The sequence below is a fragment of the Lates calcarifer genome, linkage group LG12, assembly GCF_001640805.2.
Source record: "Lates calcarifer isolate ASB-BC8 linkage group LG12, TLL_Latcal_v3, whole genome shotgun sequence".
NCBI lineage: Eukaryota > Metazoa > Chordata > Actinopteri > Centropomidae > Lates > Lates calcarifer.
In genome coordinates this window covers 22,338,402-22,361,060 of record NC_066844.1, presented here as the reverse complement: position 1 = coordinate 22,361,060, position 22,659 = coordinate 22,338,402, and the positions used below count along the sequence as shown (strand labels likewise).

Below are 22,659 nucleotides of genomic sequence, written 5' to 3'. Positions count from 1 at the left end.
TAATTTACTACTACTACAAAGACAGGATGAATAGCACATTTCTTTTATTGTTCCTACATATGAAATAAAGAAAAAAAAACTTCAAACAGCAATTTTGTTTGAAATTAATAGCTACCATTGAATAGAGATCAAAGCATTTTTGTCATAGCTTCACAGATACCTGTGGGTCTGTAGGAGTTAAAGGTAATGATGGGGCAGAAAAAATATGCAGAACAAGAATGACAGATATTAACAAACACATCATCTGTTTAGAAATGAATGATGGTTGAGAAGATCTTGGATAAACAGTAAGGATACATATAGCCTAGGGTTTATGTGCCTTTGTTTAGGACAAAGAATATGGATTTGAACATTTCTTAAATCCTCTCTAAAGGAATCAGAAATATAAACAGATTTGTTGGTGAATAAAGATTATTTTAATTCTGGTATTACGGAGTTAATGTACAACATACCCCCAAAAACCTCAAGAAAATGCAAATTAAGATATAATTACTCGTTATATTCCTGTTTATTTGTTCTCAGTGTTAGGTATTTTTGTGTGGTCGACCATTGTGCATCATTCTGGTCGGTGGGTGGCGGTAATGTGCACTTAATGTGTTTGCGAAAAGTCGTGTAGAAATAGAGAATAGACCGGAAGAGCTGGAAAAACAACTTCTAGAGATCCTGTAATATCCGTTCAATACCATACCTACCACGCTGCGATATTAAAACGGTATGTGACACGAAAGACACGGGGTTGTGTTTCTTTGTTCGGCTTACGTAAGCTAAGATATGTAACGTCTATGCAATAGCCATCAAACATTAAAGCTAACGTCATCGGCGCATAGCTAAAGTGGCCTGCTTGCTTCTGTGTTAGCAAACGGCTGGGGCTTGGTTCGCTTTGAAAAACAATTTACTGAACGGTAAACGTCCAGTAGACCAGTCTTTTTATCTGAAAGTAACCAACAACCGAAACAGCTGAGCGCTGTTAGGTTTCCTGTCAGTCGTTTCAGGTGAGGCCTGTGGTTTCGAGTTTTGCATTGACTGCCACCAAAATACCCACTGACAGCTCTTTTAATTGTGATTCAATGGCTCAATTGTTCTTGTGATTGTTTTTCTACAGAGTTCCTTGATCAAACGTGTGTCCTCTACACTAATCCATGGGAACTGATAAAAGGTAAAACAAACGTTATCCAGTGTACTGGCACATATTCAGTGTATTCATACATATATGTCACTCTGACTTGCACTCTGTTTCTTTTTCAGGCCCAGTCGGGGTGAGCGTAGTGGAAGATATGGTTCGGATGGGAGGAGAGATGATCCGGAATGGTATGAAAGACGAAGCAGAGATGTGGAGAGGGATTATGATCGACGATGGGGTGATGATAGACACAGAGAGCGCTTCGATGAACGCAGTCCAGAGGTAAGCGAATAGGAACACCCTGGTAAGCTCAAGTTGTCTTCACACCTGTAGCAGAGGTTTTGTTTCTAAATTCAATCATAATATTTGTAACCTTATTTGTTGTTTGTCTGCAACAGAGGGGCCGAAAACGACGCAACAGTGACAGATCTGATGATGAATACGAGGGGGATTATCCAGACCAGGACTACAAAATGGAGCAGGAGGAGGAGAGCAAGACTATTATGCTAAGGGGTCTCTCTCTACATGTCACAGAGGATGATGTAAGCCTCAGTTCTCATTCAGTCTCACTCATACTTCTTAAAACTAAAGTCACCAAATGTTCCTAGGTAGGCAGAGCTGCTGCCCCCCTCTTTGTGGTTCATGAGGAACAGAGAATCCCTTGCAAGAAGTCAGTCAGATGGAACACCCTTTGCAAATTTAAATACATGTACATTGCTAAAATCAGAGGCACCCTCCTGCACCAAAACATTCAGTCTGGCATCACAGCTTATTCACCATCAAGCAGCTGATTGTGGGAGGTGTTAGTGGGACCTGGCAGCTCCTGCACTCAGTCTGCCTTTACCATAAGTTCTGAGGGACTGTTTGGGCAATTTGTAAAGCTGAGAAAATTGAAATTGTCAGAGGAAGTCACCTGATGTCAACTGCCTTTTCTGTGACCTGGGTAACTTAGAACGGAAGAGGCAATCAACAGTTTTGACAAGAACTACAGCAGTTATTGTCAGATGACTTTGACCATCTGCCTCTTTTTTTCAGATCCGCACCGCACTCGAGCAGCTGCAGGGACCCCAGCCTGTGGACATACGTTTGATGAAGAAAAGGACAGGTGAGTGTTGCTTTCCAGAGGCGTGTCTCACATTCACCCACATGCTCTGTCTTAAAACCCACTTTACCTCCTTTATGGCTATCGCTGAGAAAAAAAAAACAGCCTCATATTACAACTTTCAGAGGATCCTTTGTGTCTCACTTGATGATATGGTCAGGTAAGGAGGTAACTGTATGTACTATACCTCTACCATTTTTGTACAAACATTACAAGCTATGGTAAAACAGAATGCACTACTATCCCCTTGACCTTTTTTAAACACCCTCCCCCACCTCCCGTTTTTACTTTGAATTGGACTGTACAAACCCATTGTGAGTTTGAATGTTGCACCAAGGCATTCTAACTAACACGCCTCCCGTCTATATTTGAATGCTGTCTCTAGGTATAAGCCGAGGTTTCGCCTTCGTGGAGTTTTATCACTTGCAAGATTCTACCCGATGGATGGAGACCAATCAGGTTGCCTCAACAATCACCAAGTCTAGAGTTATTCTTGGAGATTAGAGCCCCAATTAACCAATACAATGATGATGATACCAGTTTGTAAAGATAAAATCTGTTTGTATTTAGTTAGAGGATACAAAACTGTGATATCAGAGGTAAATACATTTGATATCACACACTTGGTTGATTAATTATCCTTACAGCTAAGTTACAGCAGCTTTTTCAGCCAAATTTAGAGGCTTTCAGCTGCTTAGTTTATTAAATGTTGTCAATTCAAGGTTGAATCACTGTATAAAGGTTTTTTTCTTCTGGAAATGCAATGAATTCCTTTGTGTTTTCTTTTACAATTAACAGAGACTATGTAGAGTATCTTTAGGACCTTAAGCTCAAAAGGTCTTTTGCCTCTCCTTATTAAGGGTAGACTTTCTGTTAACAGAGTGGCCCAAATGGTCTTTAATTCTAACTGCCCTGCGGTTTCATAGCACATTCTGCTCCAGCTCAGTCACTTGGATATTTTCTCATCTCCATTTAAAATCCGAAGACTGGAGTGAGACAGAGACGAGCTGGCAGCACTCCGGTCCCAAACACTTAGAATTTTTTTTTTTTTTTTTTTTTTTTTTTTTTTTGAGAACTCATTCCCTTGTACACAGAACTGCAGCTCTCTCTCTGTGAACTTCTCTTTCTACCTCTGTTCTGTTTTACTCCCTGAGACACTCTACCTAAGCAGCGAGTGTTAAGCCTAGCCACTCTTTTCCCATTCCAGCTGCTCTCACTCATGGGGTGGAGTAGCGGCAAGACCTCACCTGCTTCTTTGGTTTAAACACATTGGAATCTGAAATAACTGGTGGCTTTTGACTTTCACAGAACAAGCTGGTAATCCAGGGGAAAAGCATTGCAGTGCACTACAGCAACAGGAGACAGAAGTTTGAAAACTGGCTTTGCAATGCTGTGAGTGTTTTTTCCAACCACACTGAGATCGGATTTTGTCTTTTTTGTTTTTCTGCTTTGTCACAATAAAAAATGAAAACATTGTCATCGGTTTGTTACAGTGTGGTCTGTACAATTTTCGGAAGAGGCTGAAGTGTTTCAGGTGCGGAGCAGCAAAAGTTGGTGAGTTCTGCTTCTCTTTCAGAATCTTCAGCTCTGTCCTGCACTATGTTAGTGGCTTGTACTGATCACTGGTTACCTACGTGTCACTCTTTCTCAACACTGTCTATAGAAGGAGAGTCTTCTGGAGTAAATGGTTTAAATGTGGAGTCACAGCAGCCTGGAGATTACACTGGAGACAGTGAGTGTTTTTTTGTTGTTGTTGTTTGTTGAAATATTTCAACCACACATATTCTGCATTTATTCATGACTACTCTTTTTGCTGACAGCAATAATTTTGAGGAACATTGCCCCCCTTTCAACTGTGGATGGTATTTTGAACATACTGGCCCCCTATGCCAACCTGTCTGCAGGCAACATCCGCCTCATCAAAGACAAGCAAACAGGGCAAAATAGAGGCTTTGCTTTTGTTCAACTTTCATCTCCTTTGGTATGTGCAGTATATAGTCAATACATAGTCATATTATATGTCACTATGTTTCTTTTGGGGCTGTACATATATGTGTGACATTGTTGTATCTAAAGGAGGCCTCTCAGCTGCTCACCATTCTCCAGAGCCTTCAGCCACCTCTAAAACTGGATGGTAAAACAATTGGCGTGGATTATGCCAAGAGTGCTAGAAAGTGAGTCACCACACACACACACACACACACACACACACACACACACACACACACACACACATACATACATACATACACACACAATGTTGTAGTTTATGTTTAGCTTTCTATGAATAGAATATAGTACATACAGTATAAGCTCTTTGGATCTATGAAGTGTAAACTCCACAGTATAGGGAGTTATATTCCCACATGCTATACTTAAAAATAGTTCTTGTTGTTTACCTCGAATTGAATAAAATGGTCCAATTATGCTAAAGAGGGGACTCGGTTTTCCTCCTGCATTTGCTGCAAAATTAAGGTTTAACTGATGGCCCTGTGTCTTTTCCAGAGACTCAGCACAGCCTGATGGGATCAGAGCAAGTGCTCTCTCTGTTGCCAGCACGGCCATTGCTGCTGCTCAGTGGTCATCCAGCCAGGTATCAGGGTTTTACTTGTGTTCATTTGTGTTTTTTAATGATTAAGTGATCAAGTAAGTGGTTTGACATTAAAATAGGGGAAAGAACAAATGTGGCCTGAGCTTCTAATAGATTGTGTGCATGCACAGGCGTGAACAGCAGTGTTGTGAGGAAAGTTTGCATTTAGCACATGGCAAAGGCAACTATTTGTAATGTGTAGGAAGAGCTGGTATTGAACAGATTTTCCTCCTGAGATACAGGCTCTGAAGATAAGAATGAAAAAGAAAATTGTACACATAATGCAGCACTGAACACGCTTTCAGTTGTTTGATTGGGAGAGATGCACTAGATGATTTGTTTTTAGCATGACTGAATGCACTTATTTTAAGTCGCTTTAGGCAAACACACATGCAAAATAAATGAAATTTATTAATGGCTGTGTAAAAATTTAATGAGAATATTTAGACACTAAATCAAATTACTCCCTATAAGGTAAACTAGTTTTTTCCTCAGTTTTCAGCTATTTTTTTTTAATTTAAGTGTCAGTGTGGTTGAGTATCAGTGGCTCTCACGAACCAGAGACATACCTAACAACAACATAATTATCCATTTGGAGCCCTCTTTTTCATTATTTGTAATAAGTCCAGTATTTCCTGTCTGTATTTTTAATCAAATCTTGAGGAAAAATAGCTGCATCACCTGACTGGTTGATATTTGTCTTTCATTTACTTTGGCTCTCCTCCATTTCACGCTGGACGAGCAGCAGACAGTTGGCTTGTATGTGTTTGCTCGGCTGTCTAGTTTTATATGGGGGCCAGAAACACTTAAACTTAAATGGACTAGTCAATCAAAATAATGAGATGAAAGAACCAGGAAGCTACAAAAAGCAGTTAAGTGAAGTTTTGATTCTCAGTGGGATGATCAATATTAGAAGTTGCTGACATCACTGTTCATTCATTCTCAATTTAAAAAGATACTGCTTAGTGGAGATTAATGTGCAATGTAATTTTAGAAAGGTTACTGAATTTACATTTTATTTGCAAAATATTGGTTCAGTTGCAAATACAACTTAGCATGTTTTAATTGGGGTTCTTGTGTGTTGTTATTGACTTTGCTCACACAATCTGTTTTTCTCTGTTTAGTTACAGCAAGGTTCAGGCACCACCTCTGACTACATCACTCTCCCAGAGGGCTTTGCACAGCAAACACAGGTAAGTTCACAGTCCATTGCATTGTGACAATGACTTTAACAGGGAAGACCAATGATTGGCCAAACATTTTTTTCCTCTAATTTAGGGACAGAATTATCAAGTATGGCAGCAGCAGGCGGAAGGATTGCCTCCTGTCATTGGAGATGGATTACTTGGAGGTAATGAAAGGTTTCCAATCACTCACACTGGGTACTTTTTATACAAAGGCTGAAATTGCTAACTTTATCATTACTGTCTACAGCTGCACCAGGAATGAAGACTTTGATCCCAGCAGCCACTGGTGTGGTCATATCCCAGACAGCTCAAGTTTACCAACCTGTCATTATCAGCCAGCCCGCCATACAGGTAGACAGTGTAGCAATGTCTGTATACTGTATACTGCAACCAGAACTATTAATTTACTGTTACTATGGTGGATACAAAAACAAAATATTTTTTCCTTCTCTTTCTCAGTCACATCAATTAGCAAGGGTAGTTGATGCACTACAACAGGGCTGCTAGTGTTTGCACTCCAATCAGTGGTAACATCAGCAAGTTCTGTTGTTACAACTACAGTTTCTGCTGCCCCGGCTGCCAGCACATCAAGTAAGATAACCGTATGTGTATCAGTAGACCAACTTAGGATCAGGTTTATGTGATTTAGAAAGCATCTTTTGTTTCACACGTGCTTCTTTTGGTATCTGTAGCTGTCCCTGATACCTCCACATACCAGTACGATGAGTCCTCGGGTTACTATTACGATCCACAGACTGGCCTGTACTATGATCCCAGCAGCCAAGTATGTATACTTGTGGTCTTACTATATGTACAGAATATACTGGCAAACACAATTTTATGTCATTTATTTTATACCAAACTATTTGTTCATACAGTTTTTCTCATGCTTCTCATCAATAGTACTACTACAACTCAGAGACTCAACAGTACCTCTACTGGGACAGTGAGAAGCAGACATATGTCCCTGTGCCTGCAGACACGAGCACAGAAAAAACGTCCACAGCTAACGCCACAGCAAGTTCCTCAGCCACAGTCACTACAAGCAGTAAAGAGCCTAAAGAGAAGAAAGAGAAGCCTAAAAGCAAATCTGCACAGCAGGTAAATGCTACTTTAAAAAATCTGTTGTGGTTATTGGCTGCTTTCTTGACATTGAAATGATAATTGATCAACTGTTAATCAAATTTCAGATTGCAAAGGACATGGAACGATGGGCAAAAAGCTTAAATAAGCAAAAAGAAAGTTTTAAGAGCAGTTTTCAAGGCTTAGGACTGTCTAAGGAGGAAGACAAGAAAGAGTCTGCAGCTGCAGATGCAGGTTTCTCCCTCTTCGAGAAGAAGGTAGTGTAGAAGTCACTATTAGGCCGAAGTAGTATGTTATGCATTGAATAATGGCATGTAATGGTATACTGCTGATAGAGACTGAAACTAACATCTTAATATGGAATACTTTGATTTTTTGTGAATTAATTTCAGATATCTAAAATCAAATGGCCGTCATCATAACTACTTGCTTTTTATTTATTAATGGACATAAAATGAGGGGCTTGCCTTTGTGTTGTGGACAATCTTATACTATATATTTTAAATAATTTTATTTGTTAATGAGATCTGTTGTTTCCTTTTAGCAATTTGGAGGTTTTGAGATGCCATCCCTCATGACTGAACAATTCAAGATGCCAGAGCTGGAGACTTCAGTTAAAGTTTGTTTGTGCCTTTGTCATTATTTCCCCACTCCACCATTATTAAAAAAAAAAAAAAAAAAAAAAAAGCAAATCCCACAACAGTCCACCTTTATCCACTTTCATATTACAGAGTGGTCTGGTTGCTGCTTACAACGGGGACAGTGACCCAGAAGAGGGCAGCTTAGATAGAGCAGTGGATGATGAGGGGAAAATAACAGACTGGAAGAAGATGGTTTGTCTGCTGTGTCGACGGCAGTTCCCTACCAAAGAGGCCCTGCTGCGTCACCAGCAGCTCTCCGACCTCCACAAGGTGAGGATGGTCAAACAGCAGGCGTTTAATCTGCAATGGCTATGAATATTCTCAGCACTGCCATCTGTTCAATGTATAAAGCCTCAGTTCAAAATGAAAAGGATATTATATATCTTAAGCTGTCTTGAATACACAATATATGTGAATAGGATACTTATTTTGTTTGCTCGCAATTTAATTTTCAATTATAGCAAAATTTGGAAATTCAGAGAAGATCAAGGCTTTCAGAAGCTGAGCTGGAGGAGCTGGAGAGGAAAGAGACTGAGGTATCTACCTTAAGAATTTACAGTTTTTTTTCCCTTCAATAATTTTACAAATGGGCACACAGTCAATAAGGTTTCATGGTCATTTTAACAGCTGAAATACAGAGACAGAGCTGCAGAGAGGAGGGAGAAGTATGGTGTTCCTGAACCTCCTGCACCTAAGAAGAAATATTATCAACCTCCAACCCCAACAGTGTAAGTGCTGAAAACCTTTCAGATTAGTGATTTTCCTTGAGGAGAATGGAACCTCTGTCGACATCTTTTTACGTTATTGTCATCTCCTCTGACCCACCTTCAACAGAAGCTACGAACAGCCTACCAAAGATGGCCTGACAAGTGATAATATTGGGAACAAAATGTTGCAAGCAATGGGTTGGCAGGAGGGCAAAGGTCTGGGGCGCCACCAACAGGGCATCACTACTCCCATCTCGGTGAGTAGGCAAACAATAATTCGCAGCACTTCAGTCAGTTTTTTTCAGAATAACAGATGGAAAATGCATGTCAATGTGTTCTTTTTCACTCACAAAGCAATTAGCCCTGTTACCTGAGGGGGCACCCATCTCCTCTAATAACAGTCATTATCTTCTCCCCACAGGCTTCGTTAAGGACCAAGGGCACAGGCTTGGGTATTAAAGGAAGCTCATATGAACTTTCGGCATCTGATACTTACAAGGATGCCGTTCGTAAGGCCATGTTTGCACGCTTCACTGAGATAGAGTAAACTGGAGAGAGAGAGAAGTAATCACACTGAACTGTGAAATCCTAATTTGGTGGCCAAATGATCTCAACTGTGACAAGAAAAAAAGTCTTTTTTTCCCTTCCCTGTACAGATTTGAACAGTAATTTCTATCCTTTTTATGTATATAAAATGTAGTTTTGTTTAATATAGCTTGATATTTTGTCACTCAAAACATGTTTCCCGTTGTATAAACGTGTACATTTGTGTGAATCTTAGTACATGAAATTATGTGGAATCAATGTGATAATTAAACCTGACCTTTGTGCTCACAAATACTTGTCTCCCTTTTGAGCAAATGTCCTGATAAAAAGAAAGATAACATCGTAGAAAATGGACAACTTTTCATATATACAATAATTTAGTAGCAGTTAACTCTGCATTTTTTCATTATCATTCTTGCCCTGTGGTGAAAATCGGACTCAATGCTTTTGTAAGCAACAGTAACTTACCATGGTAGATATACAGCACATGAGAAATATACGGAAGCTGTGGACAATTACTGAGAGAACTGTGACTGGCATTAATGATCTTTAAAATCAATACTAAAAGGTCAAGGTGGTCTGAGAACTTGAGAACAAGCTTTCAGTCCTCCAAGTGACATGGCAGTGGCTGGTTATTCTTGTCAGTTTTCCATTTCCCCATGCCATTATTGAAAAGCCCTCTTAATGCACATGAATTTATTTCATGGCTAGAATCTGCAGGCTGAGCCTGTCTCTTTCTTGATTTGGATGCAGGCAGAGGAGAGATCTGATCTGAGAGGTTATGTTTTTAGATAACCTTTCAGTATCCTTCAAACTGTACAGAGTTTTTGTTGTACAGTGTAGAAACATAAGGTGCCAAATGTAACATCATTTAGTTTTCAAAGGTTTTCATACTATCTCTCAACTACCACTCGACATGTCCATTATTTGTGCCAGACGCTCTGTGGCTGCCTTAATATCCTCTGTCCTGGGACTCAGTGTTTGGCATGTATCGCCAGCTCTTCCTTCAGCAGGAATGCCAGTGTTTTTGAAGATGCCCCAGAGAATCTTTGTTAGGTGCATTAGGGTCATTCAATCCATGGGGTAATGTAACCTCTTTCTGCTATTTCTTGGAAGAACTCGGAGAAATCTTGAGGACAGGCTGTCAGGATGGTGTGTGAAGCCTCAAAGACATACATCACAAAGATGGATGAGCTCCTGCCACCATCTGCTGTGTGTTCTTTATTCTCTAGTTCTATAAAGATGAATATCCAGAATTGGGTTGTTCATCTCCCTGTGGATAAATCTTATGTAATTTGGGGTGCTCCTCACACTTTGGAGTGACACTCAAATATGAAAATTCCAGTGTCAGGATTCAGTAGAGGATCTACTTCATATATCTTTTTTTTTTTTTAAATATGTGTTGTGTACAGTAGATACCTGTGTTGTGAGTGCAAAAATTCACTTTCATTCTGATCACTAGGGGGCAGTGTCAATTTTGGAGGGAATTTCTTCAACCCCTCACGATTAATTATAATGAAATTATAAAAGCTTCACAAAAATCCATTAACATTATCTTTTAACAAATGAAACTTTGGTTTGAAAATATTAGTTTCGCTATTTTTAAAATAGTATGTTAATAGTATATTTTTTATGCTGATAATTTTAGTGCCTTTTATGTATAATTGCTTGTCAGATTAAATCTTTTCTCTGTCTCGCTGCAATTGTAGTACTGCTGCTTACATCAGCAGCCTGCCTGTCCCACAGTGACATGATGATGTCCTCACTTGCTGCTTGGCACAGGGTGGGGGTGGGGGGTGGGGGGATTAACCTCACTGGTTTTTGGGGTCATAATACAACAGGCACATTGCTACATCTAGAAGTTGATTTGAATCATTGAAATGTGTTTGTTTTTTTTAAATTTTTCTGAAGAAATCCTCCCCCATCTGTACAATCAGGATTTCGTGTGTCACACCAGGTGGCATGGAAAGGAAGGATGCCAGGTCTTACCCAGGTGTCCTCTTGTGTGACAACTAAACGGTGCAGATTAACTAACCCTGTAGTAGCAAAATGACAGCTTTGATCTCCCTGTTGATTAGTGCCACAGCACAAAATGAACTGTGCTCACTGTCTCACGGGGACACTTGTGAATGCCTACTCAGTTTTCAGTGTGGCACTGGCTCAGCTTACCAGAATCTGTGTCAGTTGACTAAGCCGTTTTGCATAACACAGTCAGTGGCCACACTGGTGCTGAATAAAATTGTGAGAGGATGAGGCTGGCATATGTACATCATGTCCCAAATGTATAGAGAATGTGTTACAAATAGGATTTCACTTCATGTCCTAGAAACAGCCTGATCTTGTATTTTTGCCTCTTTCACTGTGTTTTATGTTTCATATACATTCATTTCATATCTGTAGAAATGAGAAATTAACCATTATGCTGTATCTTCTCACTGTGCTCAGAGTAATTTCTGGGTAATTTCTTATTTCCACAGGAATTTGATAGGTTGTCCTATGCACCATGTCATATGAAAACAATCATTGCATCTCCACTGAAGCATACTTGGAGTTGGAGGAAAATTAAATGTGGAAATGAATATGATGATACATTTTGTTACGACATGATGATACAGCAGCATGGAAAAAGGAAGCTAAAAACAAGAACATCATAAGACATGATGCAGAAAACAGAGAGGAAATTGTTGCACGTGGTTCTACAAGTATGAGAATAAGAGATATAACATTTGGGCATCAACATCTCTCTGTCAATCATCTGATATCACAACAACCCATGATTTCATGTCATCTAATCTATGTCCTTAACAGCATTTGATTAGATGTGTGTTTCCTGTTTTTTCCCTTGAAGACATGTTGACTGCAGTAGATAGTCCAGGCTGTATCTCAGGCCTTCCTATTAATTTGGTGTAGTGATGTAGAACTGAATCTTTGCTGCTACCTGCTGACCCTACTCAGTATAATAAGGAGTATTCATAAGACTCCACATATTTGTCATCTTGGCATGACTGGGCTGTTTTTGTTTTGAGATTGTAACTCATATTCCACGTGGGGAAAAAACTATTAGCTGTGTATGTACACAAAGAAATGCTGTGAATTAAGTCAGTGTTGTCAGTTTAAACAGGGAAGCTTTGAGTGCCATGCTGTCAGGTAGACTGTGGCGAAGCCGCATTGATCCAAAGGACGTGCTGTACACTGTTGTGTTTGTCTACATCTGAAATGTTTGTGTTCCTCTCCTCGGGGATCTAAAAGGAAATACATCTAAGACTATACTTGGAACAAATACATGACAAACATGAGAACCCACACTGGTAATACGCTTGTCTCATGCAGGCAAGTTGTTTAAAACTCTGGCCAGCTGTCCAAACAGAGGAAAAGTGAATTCAATAACTGAGGAACACATTCATTTAGGGGGAGTTTAGATGTATTATTACATCTTAGCATTCATAAAATGAGGCATTTCTACTTTATTATTTACTTAGTATTCCTAAAATGTTTTGGATATTTCTCCCACAGGGCCCCAAAGATGGGTTTTTGATAATACTCCTTTGGAGATGTCTTAATAACCAGCAAAAGGTATATCTAATTACATGGGTTTTTTTGTTGTTTGTTTTTCTACACAGCTAATTTAGCTGGTCCACATTAGATTTGAAATTTCCAGCTACATCTCAAGTTCAAGTAGCACAATATCATACAGGAGAAATCTTTATATTTTAGCAAACTTCTAACCAAACAGAAAACAATGGCAGAGGAGGAACATTTTATTGACAATAGTATTGAAAGAATTTCAGCAGTTCTTAAATGTAAAAGTTTTGGTCCATGTAAGGAACAAATTGTTTACATTAAAAGCCAACTAAATGAGAGACATATTTTTCAAACTTTTATCCCAGAATATGTCTTCATCTTTGCCGCCTATATTCTTGTTCTCCCTGACTTTCTTCCCTCTTTGGGCCTCTGTGTTACAGCTCCCTCCTGGAATGGCAAGACTTCTCATTCAGGGAATCCCTCCCGCAGAGAGGAATAATGCTCAGGACTTCTGTGTCCTACAGAGCTGTGTGTGCATCTGTGTGTGTGTCTTTGATGGCAAAAGAGGAGCATGGGCAGGTGTCCCAATTATGTGTTTATGTGAGTAGGAGAGGGGACCCTTTGTGAACTTCTTCTGTAAAAACTTTGTCAGATGATTGAAGTCTGGAGAGAATAACAAACAGCATCCCCCTGGTATGACAGATGTCTCCGTATGATAAATTCTTCAGAAACTCCCTGATTACTCTAGTGTACTGTGGTATTATGTAACATTTACAGTTGCTGACAATATGCCATTTTGTTTTTCTTCTAACCTTTTGGTTTTGCTGAAGTTCATATGAAATGAGACAATATTTAGCAAGTGAGCTTTGAGTTAGGATTGTTCAACAATAAATATCTTTAAATATGCTTTATGTAAGTTTTTGCTATTGCTACATAGCTATTGTAGCATCAACATAAGCATTCAATTTACAAGACAAGAGCTTTGAATATGCTCTCTGGGCAGCACTTGTTCTTCATCCTCTCATGTTGGACTAGGGGCAGACTGGACGCTACAGTGACTCACAATCGCAAAATGGTATTACAACATTGGATGGTCCATGCTTAAATTAAAAGCATGATTAAAAGTCCTAAAAGTTCTAAGGATGCTCACACAACAACAGGTCATTCTCTAAGATAACCATCTGTTTTTGGAAATCAAAAGTCTCTTAATATATTAATATCTGAATTCCTCTGATTTCTAAAAACTGTGCATTACAAACAAAAGAAACATCTGTCATAAAGTGAAGCCAGTGCTGATGTTGAAGAGTAAAAAATTTACAAAACTCAATTACAAGACTGTTGGTATATGCTATAATGACTTATATTATTTATTATATTATTTATTCATCATATTTATGTAAACAAATCTGATTAACTGAGGTGGCATATAAATTTTGCTTAACACCTACAAACTGACTCATGTTTCTAGCCCCTAAGGCACCATGTCAAGTGTTGTCAGTGTTAGCTGATGTTCACACGGCATGAGTCACCACCACACTCGATTCACAAGGCAGTAATAAACCTTCACCAAACTGCCTATAGTCCTACATAAAGCAGCATCTCACTCAAACCAGTTCTCAGGTAATTTCATAACCACGTACTGTAATTTCCACAGCATTGCTATTTCTCGCTCATCCATGAGTGGGCTTTGGATAATCACACAGTGACTGGCATCTCTTCCCCAAATGAAGAATGTACTGGGAGATTGACCTTAATTGAGTTTGATTGGAGCATCTTCCAGCAGGGCTCAACAAAATAAACTGAATGGGTTTAGTGGTCTGTGATGAGATCTTTTCTTCCTGTTTTTCCTAATTATGTGCATGGTGGGGGCTAGGAGGATAGACAGGAGGCCACACATCAAGCTCCAAGCATGTGAGGGAAGCTCCTTGGAAAAGACCCTTCTTTGAAAAAACAGGATTGTTCTAAATTTGATATATTGAGGTCAATCAAGTGAAGATTACACAGACGGTATTTCTTTTGGTACAAGATAATAACAATCTTGGGAAAAGGAGAGGATATCCGTACAGTTTGAAAATAAAGGGCCAGCTTTTTTGTTCCTTCTAGACCTGCCTTTGAACAGTCTAAATCCACTCATGTATTTACTGCAGTTACCAAAGTTATAAGCTATTATACTGTTACGCAGGTTTGCCTGACCTCCCAGAAGTCACAGGCTCCCATTGTTTTCAGAAATCCATTCAAAGCTGTTCAGAGGGCTGCTTTGTTGATATAATACGTTCAATAGTGTGTGAATTCCAGTTTGTAAAAAGATGACTTACTGCTTTTTCCATGAATGTGCACCACTACATTCAAACAAGGTTTACATCAAACATTAAAACATTTTTATTGAAACTAGAAATTCTGAGAAGTTTGAAACTAAATTTTAGTTTGCCTTAGAGAATGTTTTTAAAGCAGAAGTTAAAAAGGATACACCCCCTGTTAGCATATGGGTTATCTGTATTAATGTGTATTAATTATGCCAGGATGTTACTTTCATAAGATAAAATTATGATCATGATGCATATTAATAATTAATGTAGTCCTGCCAACTAACTAACAGACACACTACATGCATTTCTGATTGATTAAAATGAATGATGTATCCCTGCCAGCATTTCTATTGGCTGACAATACAAAAGTTCACCTGTGATCTCTGTGCAAAGACAGAGAGAATGCAGCCAGCCTGAAATTAGTTTTATTCACCCTTTGTGTGCCTTTCAGTAGAAGTCAATGAAGAGCTACCCTTTGAGGAAAGGGGATAGGGATGCTGCCAAAGACTGTTTTTGGATTTGAAGATAGAGCCACCTTAAAATATTACACATTTGTTATCCTTTAAAGTTAGTGCCACGTGACTACAGCTATGGCTCTGATGAGGGACCGCTGACAGCATCTCTGATCAGAAACTCACATCCTGAAGGGCAGGTATTGCATGTTGTTTGCCATGCTGGTGGCACTGCTTTGGGGATTGCAATGTCAGTCTGTGTGATGGTCCACCACTTGGGTCCAGGCTGAAATAACTTGAAAACTATTGGATGCATTGGCATGAAATGTTGTGCATACATCCATGGATTCCACAGGGTGAAATGTAATGACCTTTCAAACAGAACCATGATCAGGTAAAATTTCTGTTTGTCTAGTACTCACCTGCGGATCATGACATTCCCACCAGCCTTAGCTGTACTTTGTGTTTAGTGCTATTTAGCAAATGTTAGCATGCTGACATGCTAACATGCTATTTCAATGCAGTTATCTTAATTAAATGGTTCATAATTAACCATATATTTACTGTTATATGTTATATTAGTTATTTAGTATCTCTTCTCAGATCAGTGCTCATCTAACTTGTGCTGCAGACCTTTGCTACACCCAGTTTCTATGGATACACCTTGCACTGCACTGCTCCTGGCAGTCAGAAAGTCCTCTGGAGAACTCCACATGCATCACCTTTTTTAAGCTGACAGATGAGGCAAGGTGAGGCTCATATACACCATTAAAGGAGGAAAGAACAGGGGGAGTTCATACAGCTGAATGAAAACGCTGTGCCTCCAGAATCAGTTGCCAGATGTCCTTTGCATTCACCCTCTCCTCCTCATTAGTTGGCAGCGCCTAAATTAGCATACCAACGTGTTATTTGTGAATAGGAGAGAGAACAACCAGGGGACAGCACTCTGAAATTAAACCAGAGATTAAAGCATGTGCCTTCGTGCACTTGAGATTCTGTTTTTGAACTTTGGCATACATCTGTTGTGCTCCTCTGCTGACCTCTGGGATGCACAAGCCACTTTCTCAGCATCCCTATCCCCTTTCCTCAATGGGTAGTTGTTCCCCACTGGGTGAACCTCAGAGAGGATGCTGAGCTTATATGTCCCCAGAGGTTAAATGTCCTCTGCTTTCCACAGGGTCAGGTTTGCTGTAACAGCTTTTAAGGAAACTGCAGTTGCTGGTTAAAAGGCTTGGATTTGTGGGAAAAAACAGAATCTCTTAGCTTATCATGTCAAATTAATGGCTAGAAAAGACAGAGTAAATAGAGCTACAAATACAGGTAAAGTATATAGTTGGGTATTAGTATGCAGGTTGGGTAGTGACCTATAAATGAGCTATGAATGAGTCAGTTTCTTGTGGAAAATGTGTGTTTGGTTCTCTCTGCCCCTCCATGAATACACATAAGTGTTCGCAGGATGAGGGAACCTGTTCTAATCTTACTGCAGGTGTGTGTCTTCCTTGGTGAACATGAGCTAGAGGAAAGAGAAAAGAGACGATCCCCGGAGCGGAGTGACATCAAAACGCGCTGGCGCCGATGACCTAGAAATGGAGCGTGCGTATCCTATGTGCGTAAGCAACAGTGGGCTTTGGTGGCACATGGCTCAGGCGGCTGTTTACGTTGTTGATTGCGTTTTAAATATAAAAAAAGACACTGCAGCTGGATTGGTTTTTCTTTAAGATCCGTTATTTTTGGAACCAACCAAAGGGGAAACCGTCGAATTTATGAATAAATACTTGACGTGTGTGTATGTGTACGTGTGTGTGGTCTCCTCGCGGTTATTCACGATCTTATTGTCTCATAATGCGCGCTCAAGCACGACGATTAATCCATAAACATGAAATAAACCTCGCCACCGTCACCGAGTGAAATGACAGTTAACATCTCCATCACGTTAAAAGCAGCCTGACATGGCCTTTTAACCGGCTGACGATGCCAGTCTAAACGCCGGTCATCATTTCCAAACGATTAAAATAAAGAAAAAAGAAGCGCGTGCCAAATCGGGGGCTCTCGTCGTGTCCCTGCGCGCGCTCCGCAACGTACACACACAAACAGTAATTTTGATTGTGAGTCGCCGTGCGTGCGGTTCGGTAGGCGGAACCCGGGCGCTCTTTAACATTCCCACTTCTGAGAAGAGATTACGAGGACAATTCACTGAGAAACACATGACATTAGCGGCGTTTGGAGGGAAGGCGTGCGGACGTAGTGGGGCAGCAGAGGCAGGACGACACGCCACGGCAGCCGAGCAGTGAGCGGAGGCAAAAACGTCTGTGTGGAGATATTTGGAGTTGGAAGAGGACACTGGTACTTCTCTGGTAAGGCACCGAAAGGCTGCTGTACGTTGTAACCTTCAAGTGAAGCCTTTGTAACGCGTTTAAACTTAAAAATCAACACATTTTTCACACATACGGAGATATATAAATAGTAGAATTCATCTAAATACATACAAAACAAAACGACGCTCTCCGTACGTGTAGCCTTTGTGCAGCATCAGTCTGCTTGCCAAGTGGAGTTAGCTGAATGAAAGGTAAAAGTCGAAAGGTTGTGCCATTCAAGGGACATGCGAGGTCCACCTGTAAAGAGAGGTGACATTACAAACGTGCTTCACTTGGTCCTCGTGTGTAGCTTGGTACCCCACTATTGAGATTCAGTGCCCCCCTTTGGATTGGACAGACTCCCTTCGTAAGTGCGCTTCTTTTTTGGGAGATTTATGTGAAAATCTGCAGGAAATTACTCAACTGTACACAACTGGATAAATGTTTACTCTGTATCTCAGAGGATAACTGAGTGAAACCTCAGATTAAAACAGTTATCCAAGTGTCATCCTCTTACTACCATGAGCAAGTGGAGTGGCTTGGTAAGATCAAACTTGACCGTTTAGGGGACTTGCTGGAAACTTCTCCATGACCCTGTGGATCCTTGAACCACAGCTTCATAATGTCTCTACACTACTCTATTTTTACTGCATGGCTGGCGCTCAGGACTGGGAATGACATTGTAATTCCTGTTTGAAACAGTCAGTGACTGCCATGCTTGGATTTTGCAGATTCACTGCAGAGCTTAATTTTTTGGATTGCCTGTCATATTTTTTAAGTCGTGCTGGCGAAGCATCCACAGCTGGTAGAGTGGCCACGTCACAGCTTGGTTACAGGTGCCATCTGGTCTTCATGTTTGATGATCTTGCCTAGTCTGAGGGACATATTCAGGCTTTTGGTCAGATGCCAGCTCTTAACTAGGAAGGAGGCAAAAGCTCTCAAATCATAATATATGTCTGTGAGTGTGATGTTGCTGGCAGGAAAACATGCTGCTTGCACTTTGGCCTTACTTTTGTCCAATTGGTCTGATTTTTAACATGCATGTAGATAACCAGATTTCTCTTAAAGGCATATTCCATCATCCTGTATGCATGCATAGAATGACTTTTAGCACATTTCTTTATCCATCCAGCTAGGCTAGGTTCATAAAATCTCATAGATCAATTTAAATCTCTAACACTTCTAACAGGACTGTTTCTGGAGTCACCTGCAGCAGGCAAAACCCCCAGTCATTCTCTCCTCCACGATGAGTCACCTCAAGGGCTTGTGGGCAGCAGGTGAGACGGTGACTGCTGGACTTGACAGGCTGGAGCAGACGAGAGCTCGTGTCTGGCCCACTTGGCCTCTGCTGTTAGAACTGACTGCCTTTCCTCTCTCTGGCCTGTCATGGGCTGACACATGTGCCACCTCTCTCCTACCCCATCCCAGGATGAAATCACAGTGTGAACAGACTGATCCAGCCCCAGCCGGGCATTGCACGTGCTGAGCTTTTGAGCTAGTGTGTGATTAAACTCTCCATTTGTTGTATTTGTGTGCGTGTACATGATGGAGAAAGCATGTGGGCATACTGTACACAGCTCAATATTGGAACGGACTGAAGAGATATTGTGATATAAATGTCATTGCCTCTCAGGTTGATTACAGTGAATCCATTAACATCAGCAATGCAACAAAGGTCACGGCCCTCATTCACAACTATGAGTGGTTCTTTGTTGTAATTGGTAAAAATGATTAAATCACAGCTCATTTCAGCATGTAGCCATCACATGTAGCCAACAGCAAAGTTTTAAACTTATCGACATTTTTTTCTTCTTTTTCAGTCTCAGGTTAGTGGATGAGAAATGTTGATAGTTCCTTCTCCTGCATCTTCTTTTCTTCACTATTGGATCTGACATAGACACAGCGATTCACTAAGTTCTTATGTGATTAGATCAAAGCTCTGCATCCTTGTGGAATGTATTCTTATTCTCTTGCAGTATTGGTTTACCTCTGCAGGAATGAAAAGAAAACATGAAAGGATTGTTCAGTCTTAGAGTGCAATGTAGTTCACTGCAAGAATAAAGGAACACCCTGCTGTGACTTTGTTGATGGTATTAAACTGTGAAAGGACTTGAGACTCTGTCTGGCCTCAAGGTATTGCGGGGATTTGATTTTGGTCTCTAAAAAGGTAAACTAAAGTACAGTATTCACTTAACCCCTTGCTCTCTCTAATTACAAAGAGACAATACTTAATTTACAGTCAAAGACATATACACAAAGGGATTAGATGCACAAGGTCTAGGCCCAGTCCAATGATGTGATGTGTTTTGTGTACACATGTCCTTTAGCTTTAGTTCTCAATATATCTATTCCTTTCCAACCTATTCCCTGATCAGAAAGCAAATCTTACTACAGCATATTGAGTACTGATTTAAAATAGCTTGGAAAACTCATAGTATAGAATGTAGATCATGTGTTTGCATACATAACTAGCTTAAGTCTGGTACTTTAAAGTCATATATACCTTTAAGGGCAAGCAGGTCGTATTGCAGTATTTCTACATTTTCTAAGTGCAGACTGGTTTAATGAAAGACCTGTGGTATTTGAGGACATACTGAGGGATATCACAGATGAACTGCACTTTACATACATACTCCACTTAGGGTAAATGCCAGCCTATTGGTTTAATGAGCTCTAAGTAGGAGAAAATTATTATGCCCTGAACACTGTACCGTCCAGTAATCAGCAGTAGCTTGAGTAGAGTCTCAAATCTCTGTCATCATGTGTAGCAGGTTTTTGTATTTTGTATTCCAGAGCTCAAGGTTGGGAACCACTACAGCTGGGGATTTTTTTCTCTGGCCGTCCTCATATGGAAGTCAGAGTATAAGGTCTGACTGTCTCTTGGTGTTCATAGGGCTTGACTGAATTTCCAAAGACAATTCAGCAGGACACATAGAAGAAAGTATCTTACCACTAGGCCACCTCAGAAACCCCAAAGTCTGAATAAATGACTCCTGAGCTTGTGTCTAGAGTTTTATTCTTGTTCGTTATCCATCGCTGGGCTATTGTACTCAGTGCAATTCTTAGTTCTATAAGGGAGTTGATTCTTAAGCCTTACATTGATCTGCTTACAGTGGGTGCCTGCCATGCTCAGGAGTTCTCTGTCAATGGATTGGGATTTGGGCTCCCATGGTGTGCTGTGGCATGTGACAGTGTCAGCAGAGCAACATCCATCATGGTGGTCACACACTGCGTGGGTTGTACTTCCAGCTGAATGAATGCATTTGCCCCAATGATGCACCCTCTCTTTTCTTTTTCTTTCACCTCCCATTTGATGAGGAGGAAGCAGCAGAGAGTCTGGTGGTAGATGCCAGGAGAGGATGGTACTTTGTTTTTGGGGCACATGATTGAGAGAAGACAGAGCTGGTATTGAACAGTGTGGTGGCGAGGGAGGACTGGATGGATGGGCAGTTAGCTGATTGTGTTCTGCACTATTGTTCAAACTAATGTACAACTGACATACGGTTTCCTCAGAGAGGCTGTGTCCTCGGCTGTGTCAGTGCTGTCCTTTATGTTCAGCCCCTAAAGACAGCCTGCTTTTGGAGGCACAGTGCAGACTAACAACAGCTGATTAATTAGAAGAGACAAAAAGTCACATGCTGTCAGTTTTCCAGCAAGTAAGATCTGCAAAGATGAGTTGATAAGAAAGAACATTAATTTTCAAACTATTTTTATAACCGATTAATCATTTAAGTTATATTATGAGCAAAAAATGTCAAAGACTTGATGAGTCAAGGTATTCATTTCTCGGTCTTATGTAATAGTAAATTAAATGTTTTGAGCTTTTGAACAGTTAGTCGGAAAAAAGACATTTCAAGACAACCCTATAGGGTAGTTTGGCATTTTCACTGATTTTTAATGTTTAATAGACAAAACGATCAACAACAAATAATTGTCAGTTGCAGCCCTGTTAAAGCCAGATCATCCCCGTCTATCTGTTTTGCCATTCTTGAACAGTCTGATATACACATAGTATACACTCTTAGTTTGTTTGATTTAATGAATTTGCATTATTAGATAGACTGATGCAGTGAAGCGTTTTGTTTCATCCTTTATCCCAACTTGGTAAAAACCATGTTTCTTGTTTACACCACATTTTAAGGAATACTTTCATTTGTGTTTCAACACTCAGAGTTTCTCCACAGCAGAGCTAAATAGTACTGTATTTAATGTTCAAGAGAGGTGACGATTATATACTGAACATACATATCAATAGAAGTGGATTATGTTGAAGTTTCCATTCGTAATTCAGGCAGGGTGATGTATCAGCTGATCTTTGCTTACTGCAGATTCGCCATTCTATAGTTTGTTACCCACTGAGTAGAAACAAGTTTACTTTTTAACCTTAAAATGTCTTTAAGATGACATTATCAATATATTATATATCATGATCAGATTATTATCGATATCAATACTGACCTCAGAAATGATGCACTTACCTGACGACAGTTTCTATGGATGTTTTTATGTTCTATGTTTATGTGTTTTTTTTTGTTGCTAATGTGGACAGCTGGTTGTTCATCATATTTGCTGTGAATCCTGGCTGACTGAAGCTGCTGTTCTCTATGAAACTACAAACTTTTAAGTGATTAAGTGATTTTTTTGTGAGGGATGCACATACTCACATGGGAGCTTTATCAGTGCAGCCACAGCCTAATTCATAAAGCTACTCTGTGGTTCCACAGTGGTTTGGTAGATTCCCCAAAGATACCTCAACAGTGGATGACAAGGAAGGAAATTGTTGTCTGTTAATTTTGAATTCATCAACTGCTGCCAAGATATTTGTGTTAACCAGTGACTGTCTGGTTATTGTCTTCTTTAGTATCACTGTTCAGCTGGCAAGATATTTCAGCTTCAACTGAATTTGATCTATTCTTCCAGAAAAAATGAAGGAAATGGCACGTGACCTTGACATGCTGACAAATGTAATTTTGGTTTACATTCATGCAGTTATATGAAAGACATCTTGTTTTTAAGAGTGTGCAAATCGTGTTTGCTCTCTCCATGGCT

The 22,659-nt window shown here is 40.0% G+C and overlaps 2 protein-coding genes across 3 annotated transcripts in view; both read left to right on the top strand.

Annotated features, from left to right (window-relative positions):
• Positions 1 to 718: 718 nt before the first annotated feature.
• On the top strand, positions 719 to 9,268 carry LOC108889847 (RNA-binding protein 5-like). The gene is given in 26 exon segments (XM_051074654.1): positions 719 to 992; positions 1,103 to 1,156; positions 1,246 to 1,402; positions 1,519 to 1,662; positions 2,156 to 2,225; positions 2,608 to 2,681; positions 3,531 to 3,614; positions 3,716 to 3,776; positions 3,886 to 3,954; positions 4,043 to 4,203; positions 4,299 to 4,396; positions 4,728 to 4,815; positions 5,937 to 6,005; positions 6,091 to 6,163; positions 6,247 to 6,350; positions 6,459 to 6,498; positions 6,501 to 6,590; positions 6,692 to 6,783; positions 6,903 to 7,100; positions 7,190 to 7,339; positions 7,627 to 7,701; positions 7,814 to 7,993; positions 8,185 to 8,259; positions 8,351 to 8,451; positions 8,558 to 8,687; positions 8,852 to 9,268. Coding segments are annotated over 25 exon segments (2,526 nt in total). The 5' UTR covers positions 719 to 992; positions 1,103 to 1,139; the 3' UTR covers positions 8,978 to 9,268.
• A 7,596-nt stretch (positions 9,269 to 16,864) lies between these two features.
• LOC108889837 (sodium-coupled neutral amino acid transporter 3) overlaps positions 16,865 to 22,659 on the top strand; it is a 34,039-nt gene continuing 28,244 nt past the window's right edge. The window contains exon 1 of one of the 2 annotated variants that reach the window (XM_018686494.2): positions 16,865 to 17,610. The gene's annotated coding sequence lies outside the window, so the exon portion shown is untranslated. The remainder of the gene's footprint in view (positions 17,611 to 22,659) is intronic. The other variant, XM_018686495.2, reaches the window with a different exon arrangement.